Below are 26,427 nucleotides of genomic sequence, written 5' to 3'. Positions count from 1 at the left end.
AGAAGAGTTTTGAGATTCAGAAATAGTGTACTTTTTTTCTGGATTGTGCATGCCCCTTCTGGGCACCGCGAGAGAGAAGTCAGAGACCGCGACTGGAAAGTTCCAGGCATAGCCCCGCTCTTGGTCTCTCGGAGCACCAACTTCAGTCAACGAACAGCGATCACCAAGCACGATATGTGCGGGTAGAATATATTTGCTGAAAGAGAGTACCTTCAATTCACAACAGAATTTGTGCTATTGTACAAAATCCATCTTGGTCGGGAAGCCACATCATTCACCACGACAGGTGGAACGCGCTCATGGAACTGTAAATGCGATTTTGCATAACTGTTCAAAGTGATTTTAATTTGTATTTAATTGAAAATTGTTTGTGGCTCGGCTGCAATGATCGTGTCATGGAACTCCGAGTGATATCGTACTTATCTTTCTTTCGCGCACATTTCTGATAGTAAGATTGAGAACTCTTGTGCGCCATTGTGTTTCAGGTTTTCTTATCACTTGGCCAAACCGATTCACACTCAAATTGATGATGTGAATCAAAAATATTTATTATATTGAAGTATTCTGTGTGTGTAATGTTCGTGGAATATTTCAATAGCTTCCCGTGTCGTTGAGGCTCCAACAGGTGAAAATAGGTGAATTACGAGCAGTCACGATTCGCTTATTCACAATTAATGTGTTGTGTTGATCACAGACTGGTGCTGGGGAGAAATAAAAAGCGAATTAGGTTCAGGAGGAGGAAAAAGTTGATTTTTTGAGGGTCATAGAGAGAAGTGAAAAAAAACTGATACTACAGAGAGATTGTTTCATCCGTTAATCGTCCATGAGAGATTAAGAGTGCTAGAAACGAAATTTATGTGCGATTGCCTGTGAAAATCATCTTAAGATCTCGAGAAGAAAAAGTGTCATATTGAAAATAGTACCTTGATCGCGAAGATGCCGTTATTCCACAAGAAGGCCGTAAAACCGGTCCAATACCACGAGAATAATAATTCAGTGCATCCACAGTCTCAAGCACCAGCTAATCACCATCCTCTGCCGGCCAATGGGTCCAAGAGTGAGATCAGACCGCAACCACCGCAGTCTCCGACTCCTACCAGTCCCGTACAGCTCATGTTCCACTGCCAGCTGGCCCACGGGAGTCCCACTGGCTTCATAACGGGCTTCTCCAGCGTCAAAGAGCTCTACCAAAAAATCGCAGAGTATTACGATTTTCCAACTGATGAGGTACGTAATAAACCAGGGGCTTCCCTCTACTAAAGTGATCTAAATGCTAGCTCTCTTAACACGACGACAGTAGGAAAGAAAAAAAAACTAAATTAAACTACTTAATGCCAGGTTCCAATCAACAAGTTCTACTTTGTCGACGAGTCTTTTAAACTAGTTTAAGTATGGCCTGGTTAATCGATGTGTTATTTCATCAAATTGGGAAAAGGAAATTTGTGTTTCAAATTTCCGTTAGTGCTGCATTTTGTTTAAATTGAGTTGGATATTATTTACTTTCATTTTTTTTTATTTGAATTCATTTGCTTTTATAAATATTTCGAATAAATAAAAATTTCCAAAAATTATTCAGAAAAATGTGAGGAAGAAGGTTCGATCCAAAGTGCTACCAGAATCAAGCATCATTTCGTTATCCCTTAACGTTTAGGAAGTACAGTGATTTATTGTCATTTCAATTGATATACAGTAAAGTCTCGTTATAGTCCATATTTGGTTTCAAATTTGACACTTGTGTCGCACTATAGTCCATGTAATTTTTTAAAATTATGAACGACCTTTAGTATTGAAATTGCTCGACGGCATCCACTTTCTTTGCGATTGTGGTACTTGTCCTCGCTATCTTCATTATGGATCACAATTATCACAACTACTTAATAAAGTTTGCCAAAAATATTAAAATAATTATGCATGTCGCATACTAAAAAACATAACCTAATTTAAAATCAGTGTTTCGAAATCAACGGTCAATAAATTGTGGACTATAGAGCGATGGCCTATAGCGAGACTCTACTGTAGATCAAAAATTATCCAGGTACAATCCGTTAAAACTCGGAATTGAAGAGAGAGCAATAAATTTAATGCAATAAAGAGGCTTTATTTTGATACCTTTCACCGTTTGGAATACCAAGTAGTTCAAGTAAAATCAAAATCACCAGGTATTAATCTAATATGAACTTTATAAGATAGTCATCAAAGAGGGACCAGCTTTAAAAAAAATGAAAAGAAATAATTAAAAAAAAATATGTTGTACCATTGCAAAAAGGCTGCAAGCTGCAACAGTTTAGAGGGTTTTAACCCTCTAACGGTGTTTAAAGTGTCCCAGGCTTTCCGAAGTGCTCGAACTCTTGACTTAGATGCCATACCTCAATATTATGCCCTAAATATACTTACGACTTTAACCGAGAGGCGGCTTAACAAACCAAAATAATTATTTGGCTAAATTCTCATTAGTTTAGCACTAACTAAGCCGTTTCTCGACCAGAGATGGATTATAGTGAGAAAGTGATGGAAATGTAATCTGATCTTTGATTATAATTACGGTAAGGCACCTGTCGGTTTAAGTCTTTGTGTCTAGGGCATTACTATCGCATCATTTACCGTTTATCGGTTCGCAACCGATTTGAACCTATTTATAAATCATTCGAAACATTGCCCAAAATAACTTATGGCCTCTACACACTAGAGAAATTTATGTCCATAAAATGAGACAAATTGCCTACTCCTGTGTAGGAAAAATTGTTAAATTTAGAGATAAATTTCTCTAGTGTATAAAAGCCATGAGTAATATAATTGCATTTCAGATCAAAGTTATTGGTTATTAACCTGTTCATAACCGGTTTATAACCGATTGGAATCAGTTCAGTCTTGTCAAGAATTCCAAGACATTTCCAAAGAGTCTCAATATGATACCATTTGGCTGAGAAATACGCAATCTAGAGCCTTTTAATTTCGTATTTATATTTTCGTATAAGAACGAAGTGTCTGCCTGGATAATCTCCAAAACATATTTTAAGATTAAAAAAAAAAACGCGTTTTTGAGTAATCCCAAAAAACATGGTTTTTAATCGGAAGGGGAGGGGTGCAGGAAAATGAGGGACATGTTAATGGTCCCAGGGTCAACTCATGGGGGGGTCCCCTGAAAGTCCCAGGTCTCTATCTCTAATGTCAGAAAACTTCAAACTTCTGATTTCCAAAATTATAACAAAACATGACCCCTCAGGAGGTAAGAATACGGAATATATATGGGCTAATTCACCTCAATTCAGACGGGAAAACGACAGTCGCTCCCTTATGGCCTTAAATGTTTTTTTTAATGTTAAAATACACACAAAAATATTTTTTTTGTTTTTGCCAAAAAAAATCCTTATATCCCAAATTCAGGGGTCAAATATGTTGTTTCATGCTTCATTTCTCGCTTGCAATTTTATATAAATTTTAAAGTGTTTTATCTAGGAAACGGATTGAAGTTTTTTCTTACTTCTTTTTATTTAAAAGATAATTTTGGAAAAGATAAGTTTTTTTTTGAAAAAACTAAAAAAAAGTTTTACTCCAAATCCTCATTTAAAAAAAATGATTTTATTTACTGTTGATCAGTAACATTGAATACTACAATTCCTGAACAGGAGAGCTTCTCGCGTTTATTTTTTTTTTTAATAATTAAAATTTTGCATTTTTAAAATTAAATAAAACAAGTTAAATCGAAAATTTGATGCTCAACTTTTCAGGGAATATAGGGGAAGTGAGAGATGCTTCGCACGCGCGAGCCTTCGAATAATCCGAGTCTTCTCTTTGTTTGAGAAGTGCTAATTCCCTTATTTCTTAGGCATTAGATAGATAATCATAAACCTCATCTTCACTGCAAAAATAGGCAACCTAGCCCTTCTTTCCTAGGTTCTAGAATCACAAATGCAAAAATTGCCTAAAATGGGAAATTTTGATGATTCACATTTCGTGTGATTTCTCACAGTTGAATTGATTTTCAGAAATAATCACTTACATCAATAGATGAAGGGTTAATCTGGGTTGATATTTAGGTAATATTTTTTGAATCGAAGGAAAATTATTTTCCGAGTGGCGAAAAAATCCTAAATACTACACTGCGTATTGGTTCAACCACTGAAAGTTTTATGGTTCGCCAACTCATCAGGTAACTCCAGCAGCTTAAAATCACAACATAACCTCAAAGAGGAAAACAAAGGAAAAGGAATATGAAGAAAAGACAGCTGATAAATTTTTAGGGTTGTCACATTTGAAATTTTCACATTTCAGTCGATTTTTCCACATAAATTTGCAAGAAAAACAGTGCTTCAGGAAAATTAGAAGAAAACTGTTTTAGATACCTTCTTTTAGTGAAATAATGGTTTCCGTGGATTCGTGGAACTTGAATCTAATAATCGGTAAATAATTTTTAATTGTGAGCAAGAGTTATTCCAGGAAAAAATGCAATGACGAACCTTAACAACCCATCGTGCGAATCTTGCCTCCACAGGCAAGGTTCGCACAAATCATCATACTTTTTTCATTTTCCTGTCCAGGAAAAAGAACAGACTTTACGGCAGTGAATGAGGCACGCATAGAAAGTTAAAAGACCAGAGATTCTTGTGGTATAGCGCAATTGATTGTCCATTTTACCGTTCAGCCAGAAAAAAATCTTGAATATTGACTTCCAAAAAGCGTGCGAACCATCCCTAACTTCCCCTAGTATTCCATATTACTTATTAACGGTTAAAAAATCAAAATTTGTGGAATTCGCATTTTAGAGTTTTTAAAATTTTTAAATAAATAAAAATGTGTTTTATTGATAAAAACAATTAAGTAAATAAATAATTCATTATCATGTCGCGGGTTCATGACACCCAGTTTAGCAGCCCACGCTTGTCGATCCTTCGCCACTTCAGGAAGATGTTGGGGTTCGATCTCAAGGTGCGCTCCAAGGCAAGATTCTGAATTTGATTCAGCCACTTTGTCCTAGGTCTGCCCCGAAATCGTGCCTCCTTACAATGGCTTGCATAGCTTTTATGGGAAATATTTTTTTTAAAAAAATCAAAAATTTTAAATAAATAATTAATACATAAATTATTACATAAGAGAATCAGGTGAAAAAAACTCGCGATATTTTTATTCTTCGCTTTATCATTATTATTAAAAAGTATTTGATTGAAATTGAAATATACTCTTGAAAATTAAATAAAAAATTTCCCTATATGGTATTGAACTTCGAGACGTAAAAATGAATCCTATACGTAGAAATATGAAGATAATCTTTATAGATATAAAATCTTGTGAAATGCAATTAAACATTTTCTTAGATATCGATGAATTCCTTTTGAAGTAGTCACACGTATTGATTTGCCAATTAGCGAATGTTGAACACGCCGCTCATCGTTCAGTCTAAAAGCTATTACTATTAGGTCAAAAGTGTGGAAACTTTCGCCTGTTATCGCGGTGTCATTGAAACTATATAGCATATGTAGTTGCATATAGTAGCTCTCTCAATGTCAGGTTTTAGATAAAACCATACAACTTTTGCCTCAATAGGCCACCAAACGGGGTGATCTTTTGCACTTTTTTTTCTCTTTTGTATTGTTCTATCCGTTCTACCAGGAATATTCATTGATTTCTGTGAGAGAGAAATTCACGTGCTCAGAAACATGTGATCAGCAATAGATTAGCATTAATATGATTTTTTTTCTTTCTTTTCTCCAACCTTCACACACGCACTTGGCATAACATATGAGTTTGTACGATTTTTGACGCCAATTCCACTTCACTTAAACCCAAAAATAATAACTTCAGAAAGAGCTCTTTTCGTTCAACAATTGCTTCAATTCAATTGTCTCAATAAAATGTGCATTTATTCGCGAAAGTATTTAAATGATGGTACAAAATATTTGTTAAATGTTATAACCCTTCACAATTATTTATGGTATACATCGATCAATTTTACTTTATTTAATTCACATCTCTTTTTTTCATGTTCAATTTCTCATTATTCAATTAATAAATAAATTAAGTGCAATTACAAGGCTATTATTCACTGCGCTTCAGTGTTCTATATAGCTGCATTAATTATTTATGAGATTCTAATTATAGTATGATTTCACACGTTTTGGGAGTACACAGTCTATCAATTGATTTTAATAATATACAGATATTTGCGTGTGAAATGTTGTAGTGCAGATATAATTGTTGTGAAACACAGGTTTTCAGTTAATTAATTCAATAAAATATTTACCGATTTGGTCGATAGTGTGAAAATTAATATACCACTAAATTTATCTTTCGAACATTTTAACTAAATTAAAAGACATAGATCATAGAGTGTAAAGGAGAAGAATAGGAGAGATTAAGGTCATTTAAGTCGTGAATTTCAATTGGAATTTTAATGATTTTTCTTTCAATTCTTAGAGAATGAGAACTGAAATTTATTAAATTTAGATAAGTGAACCAATTTTAACCAGTACTCGCTTTGATTTTTGAATGAAATGAGTATCGCAAAATCAAATTCGGTCAGTACAATATTACATTTTGGTCAGTTTAATTTGTATATTAGGTCAAATTAAAAGCTATTTGCTTTGTCTCTTTAAAAACTTACATGATGATGTCATCGATTATACTAACTTAAGTAACTTTTGGAAAAAATTAAGAGCTTGATAAAGAAGGATCATTAAGGAACTTAGGATTTGGCACTATTCTAATGTGCGTAGCAATTCATGTAGTCTGGATGTACCCAAAATTCTTACAAATTAGTCACATTCGAGCGATTTATCTTGTGGTCTACCTTTTTCTGCAAATTCAACAGAATTAAGATTCTTAGATCATTTTGACTATTGCAGAAGATCAATTTTATTCTGATTGAACCCCCTTTTAATACTCTTGGCGACATGTTTGATATCAAATGCTTGGCTAGAACTTAAAAAGCAAAGGGCAAATTATTTTCGATGTAAGATTTCATGGCTTGTCCAAAGATTTACCTTGAATACAAATTGGTCTATACTGCCTGTGATATGTATAGGTCATACACAACACCGCGAAAAGTAACTCTACTTTAAAATTACAGTGGTCATTTTTCCCGAAATTTTGGAGTTCTTTTTGTGTAATTTGTAAATTTGATCATAAAAATTTATTAAATTAATGGTTCTCAAATGGTACAGATTATGGTGTCTTTAATCCTAACACGAGTTCTTAAATGGTTACTATCTGTTCCTTTCACCCTTAAGCAGTTAATTTGCAGAGGTCCCTTCCTACTATTTTGACAGATACACTTGCACCAATTATAAGCTTCCTTAAATTACGAGGAATTGGCATTGAATTTTCAAGCTTTTAACATATTGTAATCAGGCACATTATTTTAAAATTGAAAAACATAAATTCTGTAGATTTTTTAAACCAACTATTTGTGTAGTAAAGATCGTGAAAGCTGTGTGTTTTATATCTAAATTAACAGAAGAGTAAGGCTTCCAAGCTTCGCATACACTCTGGGTTCAAACACTTCATATTTTTCCCATATTCCTTCAATGAATCTGATATACTTGGTAATATTTTTGAATGCAAAAGATTCCTTAGACAATTTGTATGCAAAAGCTATTGTGAGGAGGCGTCGACCTCGAGGTATACCTAGGACAAGGTGACTGAATCAAATTCAGAATCTTGCTTTAGAGCGCCTTGGGATCGAACCCGAACATCTTCCTGAAGTTGCGAAGGATCGACAATCGTGGGCTGCTAAACTGGATATTATGGGCCCATGATCCCAATAGGGATAATCGGTTTAAAATTATGATGATGAATTGATGAAGATCTTTTAATGCTACTTCTGTTTAACCCTTTAACGACGAGATACTTTTTACGGACTGAAAACCAACAATAAAAATTAAACTGAGAAACATAATCAATGATAAGTCTTGCATCTAACTTTGGAAAGTCCAACCGAGTCTGATTTGGTGTATTTTGTGCTTCTATAAACGATAGGGACAAAAATAGCCCAAAAATTTAAGTAATTTTTCTGACACCAATGAATCATATTTTTCGCTTTAATGAAAAATATTACGTATGAGTATTGTAGTTGATTATCTAATAATGGGAACTGGCGCGATTTTCTTTATAGGGAGTGTATCCGGTGTTCGCCAGTGGAAAAAGTGGTCACCCTAAGAGGAAAACACTTTTTTGGTCTTGCCCAGAGCTTTCGGTCCCAATATGGACCTTCTTCAGTAGTAGACTAAATTGTGTTTTTCGCAGCTTTTCTCAGGGATCGGTCGATTTTTGTTGGCTAGGAAAATCATTACCAGCAGGATGTCAGTATGGGGGGTCTTTTCTTGTGAAAATTTCTCACTCAAGAAAAGACCAACAAATGCCTCATTTGTTGGTTTTTGTCATTTTCCAAAAATATGAAGTACCTATTTTAGAGCAAATTTCCTAAAGATTTCTGAGAAAATATCTTTTAAAACTTGTGTAAAACATACATAAATGTGAAGATTCTTCTTTAAATCGATCGGGGGACCACCAACATGATTTTCATTAACATCACTAATCAACATTCAACCGCGAGAAGGAACCCCTAAACTCCTTTTAGAATGCTTTTTTATGATAGGTAGAAAACGCATCAGCGATCATTTCGCAAATATATTTCAATGACTTTAGATCATACTTTCATTTAAAATTAGCCTCTACTAGAAATAGTATTAGATGGATGGATGGAAATAAATAGAAACACAAATTGAATTACTTAAAGGAAAATTGGGAGCTTTTTAACGATGGTTGATTGGGAATGTAAATGAAAATCATGTTGATGATTTCCCGATCGATTTAAAGAAGAACCTCAACATTTATATATGTTTCACATAAGTTATAATATAAAAGATATTTTGTTAGAAATCTTTAGGAAATTTGCTCTAAAATAGGTACTTCATATTTTTGGAAAATGAAAAAAAACCAACAAATGAGGCATTTAGAGTGATCGGAGCGCGATGTCTCAGATGAACAAAATTGTAGTTCTAAGTGTGGCCTATCACCTGGTATCATTGGATTTTTAATATTTTGTTTAGTTTATTTTATACAAATTTTTAAAACCTCACTTTAGGACCATTTTTTTGGTGATTTTTAGAGAAACTTCAATTTTACACCCCGAAGGAGTGGTATTACAAGGTTTTTTGTAATTATCAAAATTGAAGCTCGACTAATGAGCTTTCCAACGCACCCACACTTTTCAAGTTCCGTTCACTAGAACCTGAGATATAACGGATAATGTAAGGCAAAGCAGAAAAAATATAAAAGTATTAATAAAAAAATGTTACGTGTTGGAGCAAAACCAAGGCCAGATTCTTAATCAGGGGACTTGACTCTATCAAACGTACCATGTGAGATCTCCGTTAGCAAAAAAAGTTGTGAATTTGTTGCATAGTGTTATTGCTGTTATAGATGGGAAAAAGAAAAAAAAAACAACTAAGAAGAACTGTTTCTTTTTACTATTGAAATACTAAAGAAATCTCAAATGTTACAAATTAGAAATGGTTCCAAATTGGTCCATTTTACCCTAAAACTACAAATCTTTAAAAAAAACAAGTAGTTTTTTAATATAGCAAATTACATCAAAAGTTCAAATAGATTATTTAAAAAATAATATTCGAGGCTAGAAACAATTTCCTTTTTTTGCAGAACAAAACTAATGATAAGCTTATCTTAGTTTAGGCAGTAGGATGTCTAATTGTAATTTTGAATATCCGGTTTGTAGTTAATTCGAATAAAGTGATAGCGATGTATAAGAAAACTATTTTACACTGGCGTAATTAATATCAGTTGTTCACTTTTTTACTAAATAAGAAAACTAAATGATTTAGTTTTTAATAAAGATTTCAATTTATTGAATTAATTTTTGATGTAGCTTAGTCCAATAATTCAAAAAATCCAAATAATTTAAAATTGTCTATGTACATTGCATTGTTTTCCGTTTATTAGAGACTCATTCATATAAAATTATTACTCAAATTTTGCTATTTGATCACATTTATATCACTAATTTAGGTTTAAATTGATAATTCGGAAAATTTCTCTAAAATTGTCACTAGCACATATGTCCTACCCAGCGAGCACAGTTAGCAGAATAAAATAGGATTTTCAGCATTTTTTTGCTGAATCGGTCTGCTGGCCAATCAGCAGCTCTCGAACAAAAAGTGCTAAGCAAATACATAAAAATGGCACTGTTTAGCGCTCGCAGTGGATGATGGCAGAACTAAATACTGCCGGTAGATGGCGCCAGGAAGCATTTAGCAGCAAATTTTCTCTTTCATTTTTTTTCTTTTTCTCTCAAAATGTCAAAATGGACTTGGAATTTCCCCTGAAATTATTTATCAACTTGGGGGATATTATAATCACGATTTTTATTACTTATATTATTATAGAAATTATGCTGCGGTATGCTGCCTATAGAGAATGGTCAAATAAGAGTATTAAACATACTCCCGACCAAAAATGTTGCATTTTTTAGTTAATTGCGTCATTATTTTCCCGAGAAAAAAAAATATTTGTTTCTGAGCAAATATTCAGTCGGGGGTTATAAAATTATTCATTATTTATGAAAAATATGTTTTTTCTTTTGCAAAAAGCATATTTTCCTCAATTTTCGCAATTAAATATTGGCATCTTTCCTGGAACAGCCATTGATGTATTATGCTCACAGTCGGTCACAACTATTGTAATTGATCTTGAAACAGGATTTTTCTACTTTTTTAACTTTTTTATGGTAAATAAAGTTGCAGATGCATTTAAAAATATCCATTTAAAAGTTGTGACTCCCCCACTTAACTCTTTCGCCTCTTTTGGGACTCTGAGTACACAAAGCAGCATATGAATACTTTGTGGAAAACAATGTTTTTTTAATTATTCAGAACTGATAAAAATCCTATTCTTGTGAATGATTACAAACTATAAGGATGTCTAAATGTAAAATATTTTTTTGTAGGACCTCAATTAATTTCTGAGCAAAGATATTTTTGATTTAAAAAAAAAGTGAAATTGGCTTACAGTATATGCTGCGGTCCGGAAAGAGTTAATGAGTTCAATAATGCCTTTTAAAAATACTACAAAAAAATTTCTATGGATACTACAAAATAAAATATAATTGTTTTATCACAATTTAAGTTGAAAAATTTACATAAAAGCGTTTTTGTTTGTTGCGGCAAATGAGGAAAATATATATTTTTTTATGTTATAAAATGTTTTATATTTTACAAGTGAAATAAATGTATGATCCGTGCACGATGAATATGCATAATGTATATGCTGCACTTTTCTATTTATAAATTTTCGATTATAAATTTTCTAAAGCGCATTTTTACGCAAAAAAATACTTTTATTATCGTGGTAAAATAACAAACCAACAATTATCGTTTTTTTAATACTGTACGTATTCTTTTTTAAATGAAAAATTTATTCAATTTGATGATTCATTTTTTAAATTAAAATGATATGCATTTATATTATTCCTGACTTTAAATACCTTTAAAGTCAGGAAAATATGCTAATTTGTTGGAAATCATTTCAAATAATTTTGAGTAGACTGTGTATACCATTAAATAAAAATTATAGAGGCTCTAAATTCTATATGTTCTTGATCTTCTTGGTATTTCCATGAGGTTCCGAAGTTTTTTCAATATTTCTCGAATTTAGAATTCATTAAATATCAAAATATCTTGAGAATTCCCAAGAATTTCTTGGGTTATTAATTTTCTAAAATCACAGCGGACAAGAATTCTTGGCAATGCAATTTTAATTTAGGTGTAGTATATTTTTTTATAAATGAATTCACAATATTTTTTGATAAAATTAGACAAAAAAATAAATTTATTGGTCGGAAAAGTTTTATTCAAAATATATTATAAATATGATTTTTTAAAATTTTTGTGAATTTTAAATTTTTTGCTTTATTTTTTAATGTCAAATGTGGTTATTGTAAGAATCATAAAATTGTAATAATGGAAAAGGTTAACCTAAGCTTCTACTCAACTCAGCAAAGACAAAAACCAAGTGCATGAAAGTCTCTCACTCGATTGGGGAAAAAGAATAACTTTGACTAATTGCCACTGCGATCGCTAGTGTAACTTCGAGGTCAGCAGAGCTCAGCTGAAAAAATATATGTTTTCAGCTGATTTGAAAAAGCTTAGCATTTGGTGCTCGCTGGGTATTATATTAGTGGGAAATTTGAATTTAATATTTTATATCATTGACCACAATTTAAAATATTGCTAATTTTCAGACCATAAATATTTTATTCTAATATTCAATAAATAAATGTTTTATTACTTTTGTTATTAAAATTGCTACATTTTATGTAATAGCCGAAAATTTTGTACATTGCAGCATTGTTGGGTAGGAGGTGTGAAAATTCGAATTTTTCTTTAGGCTGAAGATGTGTTTTGCAACTTTTAAAACTTCTTAGACAACATTTTTGAAAGTTTCACTTTGTCTCTAATCTTTGCAATTTATTCGAAATGGTACATTTCCGTGAAATTCCGTATTCTTCTTCAATTTTTTTTTGGTCATGGAAAAAGATGTTCCAGATTGTAAAGTTTAAGAGACAGAAACTTTCTCGCAAAAAATATTACTATAAGCCAAAGAGCGACATAGAAGTCTATCCATTGCTGACGATGAGAAAAAAATTTGAAACAGTTAAAGTATTTTTGTTAAAATGTATATTTTAAACAATCACACAGCAGAAGTTTCACCCATCAACGAACACTTCAGCACTTTTCCGCCTTAATAACATGATCCATTTGTTGAAATTTGCATCCGAGAGTGTGAATGAACTGTGTATAAACTTTACTTCTTTCCCCTCCAATTGTGGGGTCACTTTATTTTCATATGCAAAGAGAAATGCTGAGGCTTCAATGTAGGCTGATTCCCATAAGCCAATTTTGAATTTCTACTTTTAATCTCCAAATGACCAGAATTGGACAAAGTAGGAAAGTACTTTCAGCTGACAATTTTAAAATTCATTGAAAATTCTAGAAGAACAAAAGCATAGTGAGATTTACAATGCTCTTAACACAATACGAGTAATTTGTCATACATTAATTCAGAGAGGTGATATCATAAGCCACAAACACCAATATGAGATAATAGACTTTTCAATTGCCTTTAAAACATTTTAGATTCGTAGATCACATTCTTTTGTAAACAAATTATATCTGTGAAATTCGTTATGTTATCAAGATGTTATATTCAAGAGATCTTCAAACTGTTTTCCATTAAAAAGTTTGTCACAGAAACTGTAAAATTTTTCAACACAAATAATAAAAATTTCCATAAACATATAAATTTTATGTGCAGTTTTTGTCAGTAAAAAATAATTTGATCAGCATTGAATTTATATAACTTTGAGTTTGAGAGCATTAAAAATTTTTCATTTTCTACATAACCATTTCAGATATTTCATTATCTTGATAAAATTTATTTATATTTATATACGCTTTTAATTTTATTTTATTTATGATTATATTTTTTTACTCGTCGAATATAATTTCTTGCTGGCAAAAATATTTTTTCCGTAACTATTTGATAATAATAATAATATTGCTGGCACAGCATTCCATGAAGGAACAAGGCCTTCCCGCAAGGGGATTTCTATAGACATGCATTATTATTTTTTCTTGTACGGGATGAGATTGTCAGTCCCATGCCCGTGGAATCAAGTGCAGTGAAGCTCACTGGATGCAATCCGAACACCTTTAACGCCAGAATAATTCCTGGTGACCTAAAGGGGATTCGAACCCGGGACACTTGCATCATAGAGCGAGTGCTCCACCACTTGACAAATTGAATGCCCCCATTTCAAAAAAAAATTAAAAAAAAAATAAACTACAAAATTTCCAAACTTCTGATTTGATTTGATATCCTGTTAATATAGGGGAAGTCTTTCAAGCTCCGCACATACTCTAGCTTCGAACACTTCATATTTTTCCCATATTCCTACAATGAATCCGACCTAGTGGCATCACCATCATTCTTTTCAACCGCATATCGCTATTGGGGTTTCCGGCTTATGACATTCAGGTTATACGGGCTTCAGACTGAAGAGTTAGCCATTATGGCTTAACTGCTCTAAATTCTTATCAATTAAGATTTCTTGGAAAAAATAACTTAGAATTGGATTATTAAGGACAAGTGATCTATAAGATTCTGAAAAAGCAATAAAATTGGTTGCTATTTAGGGTTTTGAGAACTTCAGGAACGGGGCTAAACTTCTAGTCTGAAGATCGTTTTAGCAGCCCATGCTTGCCGATCCTCCGCCACTTTAGGGAGGTGTTTGTAGTCAATCCCAAAGTGCTCCCGTGAAAGATCCTGAATTTGATTCAGCCGGTTCATAAGTGAATGGAATCAGTTCAGGAATTGGAATACCTTTCCAACAAACATAAACCTGATACCATTCAGTTTAGAAATATGATTTTTAGAAACTTTTTAGCCTTTGACCTTGAAAAATCTCCTGGGTAACCAAAATCCAAAAATGGAAGAAAAACATGATTATGAAGGGAAGAAGAGGCGGGGGAAAAGTAAGGTTCGACTTATGGGGGTCCACCGAAAATTCCAAATCACTGTCTCTAACCGTTCGAACTCTAGAGCTGACGACAGCCGGGCGAACAGACAGACGAAAAACAAAGGAATATCCTTTAGATTTCCAAAATTTTAGTAAAATACGCCCCCTTTGGGGGATAAAGAGGCAAAATGTGTATATATATTACTCAAAATCAAGGTTATATATATTGCTCTCTCTGTGGAATTCGAGCAGTAAAAATCAGTCGAAGGCAAGACAAAATTTTTAGCCATGCCTATTTTATCTTTAGGGAGTTATACAGGCTTCAAACCTAAGGATTAACCATATGGCTTAATTACTATAATTTCTTATCAATCACGATTTCTTGGAAAAAACTTAACTAAGAATTGGATTATTAAATATAATTGACATATTAGCTTCTCAAAAAAACAAGCAAATTGCTCGATATGTAGGATTTTGAGACCTTAGAAAACTGGGCTAAACCTCTAGTCTAAAGACCACTTTTTGGGAATACACAATGGGAAAGTTGAAGCCCAATCTGAGCTCGAAGTCACAGAGAGAGCAGTTATATAAGCCCCTTTTTTTGCAACTTGTGACACGGCTAGAGGCCAAACGGTAAGAGATATCGACTTCCGGTATTCGACGACTCTCCCATAAGTCAACATTATCTAGGACAGTCTTTTTCACTTTTTCCCAACACTGCCCTCCCTTCCCTTCAAACCCGTGTTTTTTGGTTTATTTCGAAAACGACTCCTATAATGTCTTTCATGTTCGAATAAGTTTTAGAGATAGTCAAGACAAATATTTTGTCCATGAACACCTATATGTTCGAATACCATTTCAATATCGAATTTTTGGAGATCAAAGTTTAACCACTCTTTAGGGCCTATTTCTTAACCGATTTGTTTGAATTTGGATTATTTTTCGAAAAATTTTAAAATTTTCAATCCGACTGCACCGGATATAATCGGTCATGAATCGATAATATACCCGTAAATCATTTACCTTTCTCGGATTTACTTTTTTATTTGTTATTCATGCTAAAATATTCTAAAACTTACTTGTCTTAAGCAATTTCTTATTTCTGTATGGATTTTTTAATTTAAAAAGCATGCGAAAAGATAATACACGGATAACTCTTTCTCGTGAGTTCGAGCACTCCGCAAAGCTGGGACGCTTTGCCATTTCTTTGTTTTTTAATTAAAAGCAACACTTTAAAGTAATAAAACTGAAAAGTTAAAAAGAAATTTTACACGAGATTCATTCGTAAACTTGAGTCCGTATATATTATTTTAATAAACTTGGTAAAACTAATTTTGTGGGAAAGAGGCGTAAAGTTGTGCAATTTGCAGAATACTTATTATATATAGACGAAGAGCGAGCAGTAATGGTTGTTTGTGAATCCTTGTATATATAGTCAACGAAATCAATTTTCAACAATAAGACACTTATTCAGCGATAAAATAACTCCCGCATTGCCAATAGACTTGCTCTTATCACATGTCGTTTAGATAACAAACTGCTGATTAAATTATTAATGTTCCACCTATTTTCCTCGTTCACAATTTCCTCTATACAAAAATTGTCAGGTTATGACTAAATTTCCTCAAAAAAAAAATCTCCCCTTGGCAATTGCCTATTATTTTAAAAGTAGCTACATGGAAGAATTTTCTATAAAAATGCACCACAATTTTAGGCTTCACTCCTACCTACATAATATATAGTTAAATTTTATACTCTCCCATTCTAATTCTGTATCTTTCCCGCAGTAATAACATAATGTCTATGTATTTATATATATAAAATATTCAAAATTCCAATTGTTTTCTTCCAGCAACATGCGGTTCGCACCGTTGACTAAATACAATAAACACACACAATGTGTTCTAACATATAACGCACTATGTGCTTAACATGAATTTTTCTGTATTTGAGAGAAAATAGAGGGCGAAAGCAGAGAGACAATGTATTAAGCTTGATCTTTACGCAGGAATGCTATTTCGAAACTATTGTTAAGCATTTTTATGTTAAACAAATTGCATTTTAAGTTTTTGTAAAATGATGTCATTTGGAAACATATTCTATTTAAAAATATGGGGAAAGGTAATAAAATTCAAGAGAAATGCAATGTATTTAAAAGCAAGAATTTCCTAAATCTGTTAAATTACTCAGAGTCTCTTAACTTTTTCTATTTCACCTAAAATAAAACATGGTTTGATAGGAATAAGGGCAGCAACATGATTGGGTTCGAATAAATTTGCAAGAAAAATCGATAGAACATTTCATGTAAGAATTAAATTTATAAAGTATAGAGCAGGGATATTAAAACAATTAAATGGTGAAAACAATGGAAGCAAACTATATTGAGTGTTTTGGAAAAATTTGTAAATTTCTTCGTGGAAATAAAAATAAGGTAATCCTTAAAACTCTTTTATCTTCCATTTCAATCGTGCGAGATAAAAGTTTTACTTAAATTTTCTCCTGAAAAAGATATAAAACACAAACGAAACTCGTTAGTTTTTGAAAAATTTTCTAGATTTCTTTAAAGAAATTTTTCACAATTTCTCGCTCTTGTTTTTTTTTAAATGTTATATTAAAATAATACACAAAATCGTTAAAAGATCACGAAATATGGAAAATTATTCTATTTCTTGCTTTTCCCTTAATGACCAGAAAAATATTTTCTTGTCATTGATGCTATTTTATACACAACATATACATATAAAAATCTTTGCAAGAGACTTGAGTCTTAAAATACACTTAGGCTGATCCTTAAGAATATTTAGCACGTAAAATTTAGCGGTAAAGGATCTTCTCAAACTGTACCTATATATTTTCTCTTTTCTGGACCCATTGTCAAATTTAACAGGCTAAATATTTTCAAGGATGAACATGATTCTATTTATTTGGACCTGTTATTTCGTAGACAGAATTACGACTTAAATTGAGAGATGAAGTCCGAGAGAGGAAATTGATAGGAATGTAGGTTAATCATTATTTTGATTATAATTACGTTAAGCCATAGGTCTATGCAGCACATAAGATAATCTGAAATGGTCTTAAGGCTAGAGACTTGGTCCAGTTCCTAAGGTATTAAGTTTCTAAAAAAAAACTAATAAATATTTTTTAATATCTAAATAACCATTTTCCTTTAATATAACCATTTTAAATTTTTTTTTCAAAAAAAGTCGTCCTTTAAGATATTAAAGCTGTTAAGAAATTACGTTGGTCAAGAAAACTGAAGAAGAGCGTTTTTTTTCAGCATAATAAAAATTTACTTAATTCAAACTCTAAGGCATTTTAAAGTCCAATATTCATATTAAATTTTCTGAAATTTTTAATTGAAAAATTCAAAAATTCAAACGATTTTAGGAGATTTTTTTTAACCTCATTTGTCGGTGGACAAGATTTTTATATAATATTTATAATAATATAATTTTTATTATAATTATTAATATTTATTTTATTTTATTATTATATTATTATTTAATACTCCCTCCGTTCCGAAATAAGTCGTACGTTTGGCGAAAAATTAGGGATTAAGGAATGGTTTCAGAGAATGTTTTTGTTATTTGCAAATATCTTGTGTATGAACTATCCTCCATGTTCAGGGATAATATGGGGATCCTATCACGATGGTAAGTTGAGGAATCGATATGTCGAAGTTGCCCATTTTTCGCGTTTTTTTTTTCAAAGATCTCCGGTAGATAGTTAATTACTCAAAAATGGCCTGTGATTAACGTTACAGCCTAGAATTTGTTCTAAATTTTTAGTATGCACAAGTAGAGCTCAACAGTTATTACCGATATGACATTTTTTATTGCTCAAATTTTGCAGAATAAGCAATAAAAAGAACATCCTTTTTTATGTTTTCGAATATCTGGGTGCTAAATGGTGGGAGATAGGGACTTAAGACCTTCAGCGGACCCCCCATAAGTTGACCCTGGGATAATTTATATGTTTCTCTAAAACATATCCAGAATTGAAGAAAAAATCGCACGACGTGTTTTCGAGCAATCCCAAAAAACATAATTTTGGAGGGGAAGGGGGCAAAATGAAGGACATATTAATGGTCCCAGGATCAACTTATGGGGGGGTCCCCCGAAGGTCCCAAGTCTGTATCTCTCACCATTCTGCACTATTTTGGATTGAAAATAAAACGCCAAAAATAAGACATTTTTAAGACATTCGTTCCTCAACTTACCATCAAGACTGGACCTTAATTTTAGTACTGGACATTAGCAATAGTTCTTTACAAGAGATAATTGTTGATACACAAAACATTTACCAACAAACTTTGCCTTAATCCCAATTTTTCCCAAACGTATGACTTATTTCGGAACAAGAATTTTTTCCAAACGTACGACTTATTTCGGAACGGAGGGAGTAATAATTTTTTATAATATAATATTTCCTGTTAGCTGATTAAATAAACTAGTCCTTGAATGAAGGATTTTATGTTTACTTAATCAGAACTTATTCTACAAAACAAAACTTAGTGTAAAATGCGACAAAATAGTTTTTTTTTGTATAAAATTCTCCCAAAAATCCAAATTTCATTTTTTTCCAAATCAAAAATCGGCTTTGTTCAAGGATTAATTGAACTCATCAGCCAGCAGGAAATATTTAGTTTTTTGATTTCAAATGAAACTACTGTAAGAAATCTTTTCCATAGAAAAAGTAAGTTTTTTTTCAAAAAGTTCTCTGAAAATCGGATCTAAGAGGGTGAGTTTTTAAAATTTTAAATGAAAATTTGAGAAAATATGTATAGCGAAAATTTTGGGCTTTTATTATTTTTAATAGCTTGAATTAAATTAATTTTTATAACGTTTAAAAAAATGATAAGTGAAAAATATGCTGTTGTTTTTAGTAATAAATATAACCCCTTGAATCATATATTGATGAACGTCATATAGGTCTGATGGCCGTAAGATTTTAAAAGTAATACTTTGAAGCTCTTCAGCTTGCAATCTCCTTTAACACTAAACAAACCTACAAAGACCCGGAAAAATTGACCGATTTAAAACCTTTTCAAAATTAACACATATGTAAACGGTACAATGTCACTATCAAACTTTATCAATTTCTTAAAATATGAATGTAATATATATTTTTCAGTGTTTAAATTTTAATTTTTTCCTGTTTTCATAAAATCTTTTCATTTATTCATAAAATCTTGATAAAGATTAATAAAGAATATGAGTTAAAACTGCAAACATTTTAATTTTCCTAAGCCCCCAAAGTAAAATTTGTAAAATCTCTGACTTTCGAACAATGGTTCTAGTATTTAAATATTTTCTTTCAATTTAAGCAATTTCAATTTTAGTCTTGATTTTAGCATTAACACTTAACATTCTTTTATAAAATTAATATGATATCTATTTCACTTATTTAAAATTTTCTTAATTAGTTCGAGCACTTCGCAAAGCTGGGACACTTTGTTTTTTATACAAGACATTTATTATAATTTCTTTTATTTTAAATAATAAATTAAAATTTCTAATTCATTGCGCTATATTCTCTGAAAGGAATGAATCTTTCAGGAAATTCTGAAAATGAGTTGAATTGTCGATCATCTCTCTGCGCATTGCGTGTAGAGCGAGATTGGACAATAAAACAAGAGGGGCGTAGATAAAACAGAAAATAACATGTGCAATGTGGAGACAGGTGATTGTAAATCTCATGCTGAAAAAAAGGGAACCTGCCAGTGAAAGAAGAAGGAAAGAAATATCACATCAAGCAGAGAATTTAGAGAGATTTATTTGTATTATAACATAGAAGCAATTTTCATTTTATTACCAATTATTCGTTGTGGTTTTCAATGAAAAGTAGACACCGGAGGATACAATAGAAGAGGAAAAGAATCCACCATTGTTGAACATAATAGAACAAATGTTGATTCATTTTAGTAATTCTCTCTCTTTTCTATAAAATTTCAGATTCTCTTCTGCACACTGAATTCCCACAAAATCGACATGTCGAAGCTGCTGGGAGGTCAAATAGGGCTGGATGACTTCATTTTTGCACACCGGAAAGGCCGTCCGAAAGAGATAGAGATTGAAAAGTCAGAGGATGCCCTCGGGCTCACGATAACGGACAATGGAGCTGGGTATGCCTTTATCAAGAGAATAAAGGAGGGCAGTGTCATCGATCGAATTCCGCATATTAAGATTGGCGATCACATTGAGCGACTGGATGGGGTGAATGTGGTAGGCAAGAGGCACTACGAGGTGGCCAGGATGCTCAAAGATATTAGTACAGGAACAACATTTACACTGAGACTCGTGGAACCCATGACGAGTGGCTTTCAGGGTATTGGACCACGAGGCGGAGGCGGGAAGGCGGGGAAGTCAAAGGGTTACGGAAGTGGGAAGGAGACCCTCAGGTTCAAGTCCAACGGAAGTGCCGCAATTGAGGATGAGGTAAATATATTTTAACATTTCAACTCAAACTTTTTCTAGGGGAAAGTACTCTTCCTTCGAACGTTCATGCCTTCGAATAATGTGAATTTCTTTTACTTTTCCTAAAAGACTGGCACATGATTATCACATAATTATCAATAATTGATAATAAGCTAACTAATACTTAATAGAAATGTTTAAGTCTCTTAGGAGAACTAAAAGAAAATTAACATTATTCGAAGGCATGAACGTTCGAAGGGAGAGTACTTTCCCCTACTTTTACATCGTTTGCCTTTTACCGGTTTTTAACCGTGATTCATAAATCACTTAAAACTTCCCACTAAATAGTAATTTGATTGATTGTCGGAAAAAATTGCTTATCATTTTATAACCGGTTCATTACCGATTCATAACGGATTGAAATTGTTTCAAACAACTTTGCAAAAAATCCTTTTTCTAAATTCATTTCTTTTTATAATTCTTTGAAAAATTTTCCTACATTTATCTACAATCCTACAATTTAAACCTCATAATTACGTGATTTCCGTCGAAATAAATTTAAAACTAGTTTTTGAACTTGTAATTGTTACTCTATGTATATCACATACGTTAAAGTTTTATACAAGTTTCCAAGTAATAAAATAATATTAAAAAAAATTAAAATGTCATATAAAAATCACCATAATATCAATATTTAAGTATTAAATAATATAATAAAAGCTTGTACTGCCTAATTGCAAGGAAAAAAAACAATAACACTCGAAATTGTAAAGGTTTCATTTAGTTGGCTGAGTGCTCGTTTTTCGTTTGAACTTCAATATCGAGGTTAAAAAACAATCTGAGAGAAAAGTTGTACATGGACGAAAATGTAGCTGATTAAATTCTCTATCAAACCCACAAAACAGATTGTTAGGGACAGTCCTAGTTTTCGAGATATTTTTGATCAAAGTTGCTAAAAAGTTCGATTTTTCCATGTTTTCTGATATATTTGAGACTACAGCGCCTCTGGTGTCAGTTGTACGAACTTCATCTGTTCAGAGGATTTATCGGGCATATAAAGGACAACAAATTATTCCATAGTGAGAAATAAATCGGTTCAGCAGAATCGGAGATATAGGCACCCAGATGTCAAAAAACGGCAAAAACGGTTTTTCCTAAATACTAGGCGCAAAATCCAAATGAAATCAAAATGATAAGTATTTTCGTAAATCATTTGACCCTAGCAATAGAAAAAATAGCATGAGAACCCAGGGACAAAATCATCGTTGCACAGTGTTATAGAGATCTTCCCCTTGATTCTAAAATAAAAAATGCTTTAAAATTTAGTTAAATCTGCTCTTAAAATTACAAATTCATGATTCTAAGTTAAAGGGTAAAGACGGTAATGACATTTCATATTCCCATACCTTGAAATTTTCTGCATTTAAAGATTTAGAAAAGGTACACTGGAACACATTTAAAGTTAAAGATATCTCAAAGCAATTTAGCATTTTTGTCTTTTGTCTTCGTTTTTGTGAAATTTGTTACTATAGAATTTGAAAAAGTTTGAATAAATAATTTGACAATAAAAAATTAAAATTCTGGGTCCCGGTCAAAATCCCAAAAGCCAAAATCCCGAAAGCCAAAATCCCGAACCCCAAAATCTTGAACCCCAAAATCCCGAAAGCCAAAATCCTGAATTCTTAAAAGTGTCATAGCTACTCCCACAAAGGGAAATCTTCTGTGTTTTGGAAAATTATTCTAAACATTTTTCTCTATATAATTTCATCCCTTTCAGGATTTTGAACATTCGGGATTTTGGCTTTCGAGATTTTAGCTGCCACCGCTCAAAATTAAGGGATTTATCGGTTTTATTCGTTTTATTTATAGATCAATATAGTTAAACTATTTCTAGTTTTTTTTTTTTAATTTGACATAGAAATGATTTTTCTTTTTTGTAAATTTCTTTCTTTTTATGATGAATTAAATTAAAAAGAAAGGCTTGAAGGCTTTAAAACTTTGATGACGGTAGACTCGTTCCACTCGATTTGATCCTATGATCCTTATTAAATTTGAACCATGATATATATTTTAATACCTAGTTCCATTTCTCTTCCTGAATAGTATATATGAGTCAAAATCAAGACGATATAGATCCTTTATCAAACGAAGCTTCAAAGCCTTGCGTAAAACTTATATGTTGCTTATAGACACACAAACAACTTAAACCGAGAGACGACTTAGTGGAAAATGATGGAAATGTAGTATAACCATTATTACTAATATAATTACGCTAAGCCGTCTCTCGGCTGATCCTCAGGTCTGTCAAGGCCCTTATAGAATTTTGGCTTAAGTACTACATATGAAACTGGCCTTCTTTCTCCTAAATTATGGCCTATGACTATGGATTTAAAAATTTAGGATGAGCTTGTTTCTACTTCCGGGATATCTAATCTAAACCGAACGATCTTAGTTTCTTGAAGATTTATTAACCGACTACAAATGAAGACCGATGCAAAGAGAATTTAAAAAAAAAAGTATTCGAAATATTTAGAAACTAAATTTTGCTTTTGTTCTCTAAATTACTTTGCTATTACCCTTGAAATTCTTTTTCAAAATCATTAAATACAACTAATTGTCAACATAAAAAATAAACAAATGTTGTTTCTTCATTGTATTATTTTCATTGAGTAATTAAATTTTACCTGAATTCCACTTCCCGGAAACATTCCAACCACATCAGACTCAATAAAATTCTACAAAGAAAAATATTTTTGCAACAAATAAGTTTGAATTGAAACTCTCATTGAAAAGATTTTGTGCTAAAAGAAAGCAAATATTTGGCATTTCACTCTTGCATAATCAGGAATAAATTGACTTTAAAACATTCATAAAATGCAAAAGTTTTGGCTTTGAATAAACATTTATCCAAAATTAACGCAAAACCGTAACATTTGAATGGCAATTATGTCAAAATTACCTTGAAGGTTCTCTTTAATATTTTAAGCATTTTTTTCTCACAAATCTCTTTTTTTCTTGAATTTTTTTTCCCATGAAGCGCGATGAAGTAGCTCAAGCGGGAATTGATGCCATCAACGCACTTTTAGACTCTTTCATGGGGATTAATGATGCAGAACTTGCCTCACAGGTGAGTATTTTTTCATGGGCATATCTCCCAATATTCCCTGCAAATTACAGGAATTCTCAATCAATAATGCAATTTTTTCTCTCTCTCTTTCCCTTCTTCCGTCTAGATTTGGGATTTGGGAAGCAATAAAACGAATTCAATGGACTTTGCAGAAGCAATTGATGCATCGGATTTGGAAGCATTTGGATTTACAGATGATTTTATAATTGAACTCTGGGGTGCTGTGACTGATGCCAGACAGGGTCGCATGAAGAAATTGTAAAATGTGCTAAATTTTACTCCTAAATTGTAATAACAAGATTTTTAGTTTGTAATGGATAAAGTATCGATTTTTTTGAGAAATTCCTGTACATATCATTGCCTATCTTGCGATAGAAAAGAAGATAATTCGTTATGGATGTAGCATTTAAATGAATAAACGCCAAAATGTATGCAAACCTTTTAATTTGGAAATTATATCCGTTGAAATTATTGGAAGATCAATGAAAAGAAATGTGAACAAAGATAATGAAAGGTGGTCTGCGAAAAGGTATTTGGTGAAAAAAGTCACGATTATTTCATCCATAAGAAATGATTATTCATTCAACATGTGGATAATGATAGTTTGTGGCGTTGGAGGTGTTTCAAATCTTCACTTTGGAGGGTACGATATGAGAAAGAGCGTGGAATGAATGCTAAAAGACCCAACACATGATCAAAATGGCACAGAAAATTATAAATAAATAGAACAAGGTATTCAGTAAGAAATAATAAATTTGTATTGGATTCGAACATCAATTTGAGTGTCTTAAATTGTGGTTTGGTGGTTTTTTTTAGGTGTCTTTTATACCGCACTACATTCAAAAACAGGGTTAGATAAAACATTTTGAAAGCTATATAAATTCTATCTTATGAAGTGTTCTGATTAGAGGAAGGTGGGTTAATGTCACTTCCGAATTATAAATTGCATTGTTTTTGTAGTCATTTTATATAAAAAGTTAAACAGTAAAACTTAGTATATACTTCGTCTTAGAGTTGGGTTTAGGGTTACTAAAAATAGGGAAAATTCTTTTAATTTAATTGTCCTTTTGTGGAGAAGACAAGTTCACCTGAATGGCAGAAAAGCAGAAAGTCCTCCAAAATGTGGGAAAATTTCATGCAAAAATGGATCAGTAGGGGAATTCTGTAACAGTATGACAATGTCATATGACAAGATGATTTTTTTTATATCGCAAATTCGGAAAAACTAATTGCAAATCTAACTCATATCAGTTACTAATAACTTAATAAAGCTCCTTGCACTGACCATTCGGACCATTCGATGCTCACTGGGCCTTAATGTGGTCCTGTAGGGGAATTCTGTAACGGTATGACATTGTCATATGACAAACCCTGTAACCGATCGGCCGCAAAGTTTCACAGTAACACAAAATTCCTGGGAATTTATCTTCTATTTTTTCGCGAGAGTTTCCCTGGAAATAAACGCTAATATTCCGCTTGGAATTCTGCGGAGTTATTAGCTTTTCTTCGCGTGGATTTCCTGGAAAAAACGTCCGAGGAATTTTCTTCCAACATATCTGAGAACATTCCCTGGAAATTGATTCAAAATTTCCTTTGAATATTCCTAGTATATTTTCTGGGATATTTCCGGCCAAGACTCCATGGAAGTAAACGCGAAAGTTCTGCAATTAGTTTTCGCCCTAACGCTATAATTCTTGCGAGCTAGATATACTCAAATGAACGATATGGTAGCAATATTTTCAATTCAAAAGTAGAACAATTGAGTGTTCGTCTGATAGATGAACACTCTCCAAGTTCTAAGCTGCCAATTGACACTGATCGTCCATATTTGTGGATGTTTTTCTGGAAATTCTCTATGAAAGTTCCACGAAATTTTTAATCAATTTTTGGAATTATTTTGAAGAAAAATATATTTAAAAAATCCACTGAAAAAGTCGTGGAATTCCGTAATATTAAACCACGGAAGCCTCTAAGGCCGTTGCATGGAAATTTCCACGGAGAATTTTCTTGGAAATAAAGAGGATTTTTCCAAATTTTTAAAGGGCTGACTGCCGATTATACGCTAATAATCCATAGGAAAAGCCGTGGAAATATTCGTCAGAGAAAAGTCCATGGAAACTCGCGGACATTTTTTATTAGACGGTCCTATACAGAGCTCCGCAAACGTCCATGGAACGCTAGGAAGAAATTTAGCGTCAAATTCCATCTTGGAAGCTTACGCGGATTTTGACCGGTAAAATCCAGAGAATTCCACGCGGATTTTTAGCGGTAAAATCATCGGACATGGCAGAAAAGGCTGCTGGAAATCCAGTGGAATCGCCGCGGCCGTTGGCTAAGTTTTCATAATAAATTCG

At 32.3% G+C, this 26,427-nt stretch overlaps 1 protein-coding gene across 1 annotated transcript; it reads left to right on the top strand.

The window, feature by feature from the left end:
• LOC129799629 (PDZ domain-containing protein GIPC3) lies at positions 1 to 24,510 on the top strand. Its single transcript, XM_055843695.1, has 4 exons — positions 1 to 1,227; positions 20,485 to 20,967; positions 23,984 to 24,073; positions 24,180 to 24,510. The coding sequence occupies exons 1-4, from the start codon at positions 937 to 939 to the stop codon at positions 24,333 to 24,335; spliced, it is 1,020 nt and encodes a 339-aa protein (XP_055699670.1). The 5' UTR covers positions 1 to 936; the 3' UTR covers positions 24,336 to 24,510.
• The last annotated feature ends 1,917 nt before the right edge of the window (positions 24,511 to 26,427 follow it).

This window comes from Phlebotomus papatasi, chromosome 1 (assembly GCF_024763615.1).
Source record: "Phlebotomus papatasi isolate M1 chromosome 1, Ppap_2.1, whole genome shotgun sequence".
Classification (NCBI taxonomy): Eukaryota; Metazoa; Arthropoda; class Insecta; order Diptera; family Psychodidae; genus Phlebotomus; species Phlebotomus papatasi.
Note: the sequence above shows the minus strand (reverse complement) of the source record. Positions and strands in the feature narration are given on the sequence as shown.

Coding starts and splice junctions, on each gene's coding strand:
- LOC129799629 (XM_055843695.1), top strand. CDS start 937: ATGCCGTTATTCCACAAGAAGGCCGTAAAACCGGTCCAATACCACGAG. Junction 1,228..20,484: donor ACGATTTTCCAACTGATGAG/GTACGTAATAAA, acceptor ATAAAATTTCAG/ATTCTCTTCTGCACACTGAA. Junction 24,074..24,179: donor ATGCAGAACTTGCCTCACAG/GTGAGTATTTTT, acceptor TCTTCCGTCTAG/ATTTGGGATTTGGGAAGCAA.